Source organism: Lolium perenne, chromosome 1 (assembly GCF_019359855.2).
Source record: "Lolium perenne isolate Kyuss_39 chromosome 1, Kyuss_2.0, whole genome shotgun sequence".
NCBI lineage: Eukaryota > Viridiplantae > Streptophyta > Magnoliopsida > Poales > Poaceae > Lolium > Lolium perenne.
In genome coordinates, this window is record NC_067244.2 from 71,968,010 (window position 1) to 71,969,663 (window position 1,654).

Genomic DNA, 1,654 nt, shown 5'->3' on the forward strand with positions numbered 1-1,654 from the left:
CCCACCTACTCCGCCCGCTCCTCTCCCAGATATTTCTACGTGCAATTAAGGCACAAGATAACCTTGGTGCGGGAGCCGAGGCGAACAGGCCACGATTCGTATACTCACTTTCTCCACCAGCCGCTCCCCCACTGAAAATCCGGACCCACATTCCACAATCAAGTGATGCCCCACACGTCAGCGTCGTGCCCCCGCCCTTCTAGGGTTTTGTCGACCCCGCTCCCTAGCCCGCTATAAAGACGACGCGGCCGCAACCTACCTCCCACCCACAACACCCGCGCCTCTCTCTCGCTCTCCACACCGATCTAGGGTTTTTCCTGCTAGTGTTTTTCCCTCCCGGCGGCGGCGGCGGCGGCGCAAGATGGGGGACGGAAGGGTCGAGGGCACCGTCAAGTGGTTCAACGTCACCAAGGGCTTCGGCTTCATCACCCCCTCCAAGGGCGGCGACGACATCTTCGTGCACCAGTCCGCCGTCAAGGTCGTCGACGGCGGCTACCGCAGCCTCAACGAGAACGACGTCGTCGAGTACTCCGTCATCGAGGAGAGCGACGGACGCGCCAAGGCCTCCGACGTCACCGCGCCTGGAGGTGCCGCGCTCGAGGGCGGATCCCGTCCACCCAGCGACGGCGGGGGCCGCGGCGGGGGCGGCGGCTACGGTGGTGGCGGCTACGGCGGTGACCGTGGCGGCGGCGGCTACGGAGGCGGCGGCGGCGGCTACGGAGGTGGCGGCGGCGGCTATGGAGGAGGCGGCGGTGGCTACGGAGGTGGCGGCGGCGGCCGTGGGTGCTACAAGTGCGGCGAGGAGGGCCACATCTCCCGCGACTGCCCCCAGGGCGGCGGCGGTGGCTACGGTGGTGGCGGCGGCGGCTACGGAGGCGGTGGCCGTGGGTGCTACAAGTGCGGCGAGGAGGGCCACATCTCCCGCGACTGTCCTCAGGGCGGAGGTGGCGGCGGCGGCGGCTACCGCGGCGGAGGTGGTGGTGGCGGCGGCGGCGGCCGTGGCTGCTACAAGTGCGGCGAGGAGGGCCACATCTCCCGCGACTGCACCAGCAGGAACTACTAGGCGGGCGGCGATGCCTGCCACTCCCACCCGTCAGATCTGACTGCCGTGCTCCCCTCCGCTCCCTTTCCTGCCTGCAGCAAGGCGTACCTATCATCAGTACTAGCTTTAGTAGTAGTAGTAGTTTCGTTCGTGCTCGTTAATCTATGCTTGTGGAAATGCTTTGCTGGTCATAGAGCTGGTGGTATGCTCGTGACTGTGGAACACCCAGACTTTGCTAAGTTGAAATGAAGGAATGAGAATCATGGATGATTCACAAGTACTATATCCAATGTGTTTCGGTTCTATTATGATTGTGCAAATTCTGTGCTGTTTGCATGTTTACTGCCATCCTTACATGCACGATAGTTCCAAGTCAGTTTTATTGACAGTCTAATCAAATTATGCATGCCATTTTTACAGCTTCTTTTGTCTTAAGAACCAATCGTTTTGGGTTCATCTTGTTCTGTTTGGTGACAGCCCGATGCATTATTATTGTATAATAATCTATGAATAAATCGTGGAGTATTTGTTGTTCCAGTTGCTTTACTGCTTGATTGAGAACCGTATGAAAGTAATATATGCCGTAATTTTCTTTTGTCATCTGAGAGTTGA

General features: G+C 59.3%; 1 protein-coding gene across 1 annotated transcript; it reads left to right on the forward strand.

The window, feature by feature from the left end:
• Positions 1–252: 252 nt before the first annotated feature.
• Positions 253–1,325, forward strand: LOC127296975 (glycine-rich protein 2). Its single transcript, XM_051327228.2, has one exon. It carries the CDS (start codon positions 362–364, stop codon positions 1,061–1,063), a length of 702 nt encoding a protein of 233 aa, XP_051183188.1. The 5' UTR covers positions 253–361; the 3' UTR covers positions 1,064–1,325.
• Positions 1,326–1,654: the final 329 nt, after the last annotated feature.

What these genes read in the sequence shown, in the direction of transcription:
- LOC127296975 (XM_051327228.2), top strand. Translation starts at nt 362, where the DNA reads ATGGGGGACGGAAGGGTCGAGGGCACCGTCAAGTGGTTCAACGTCACC.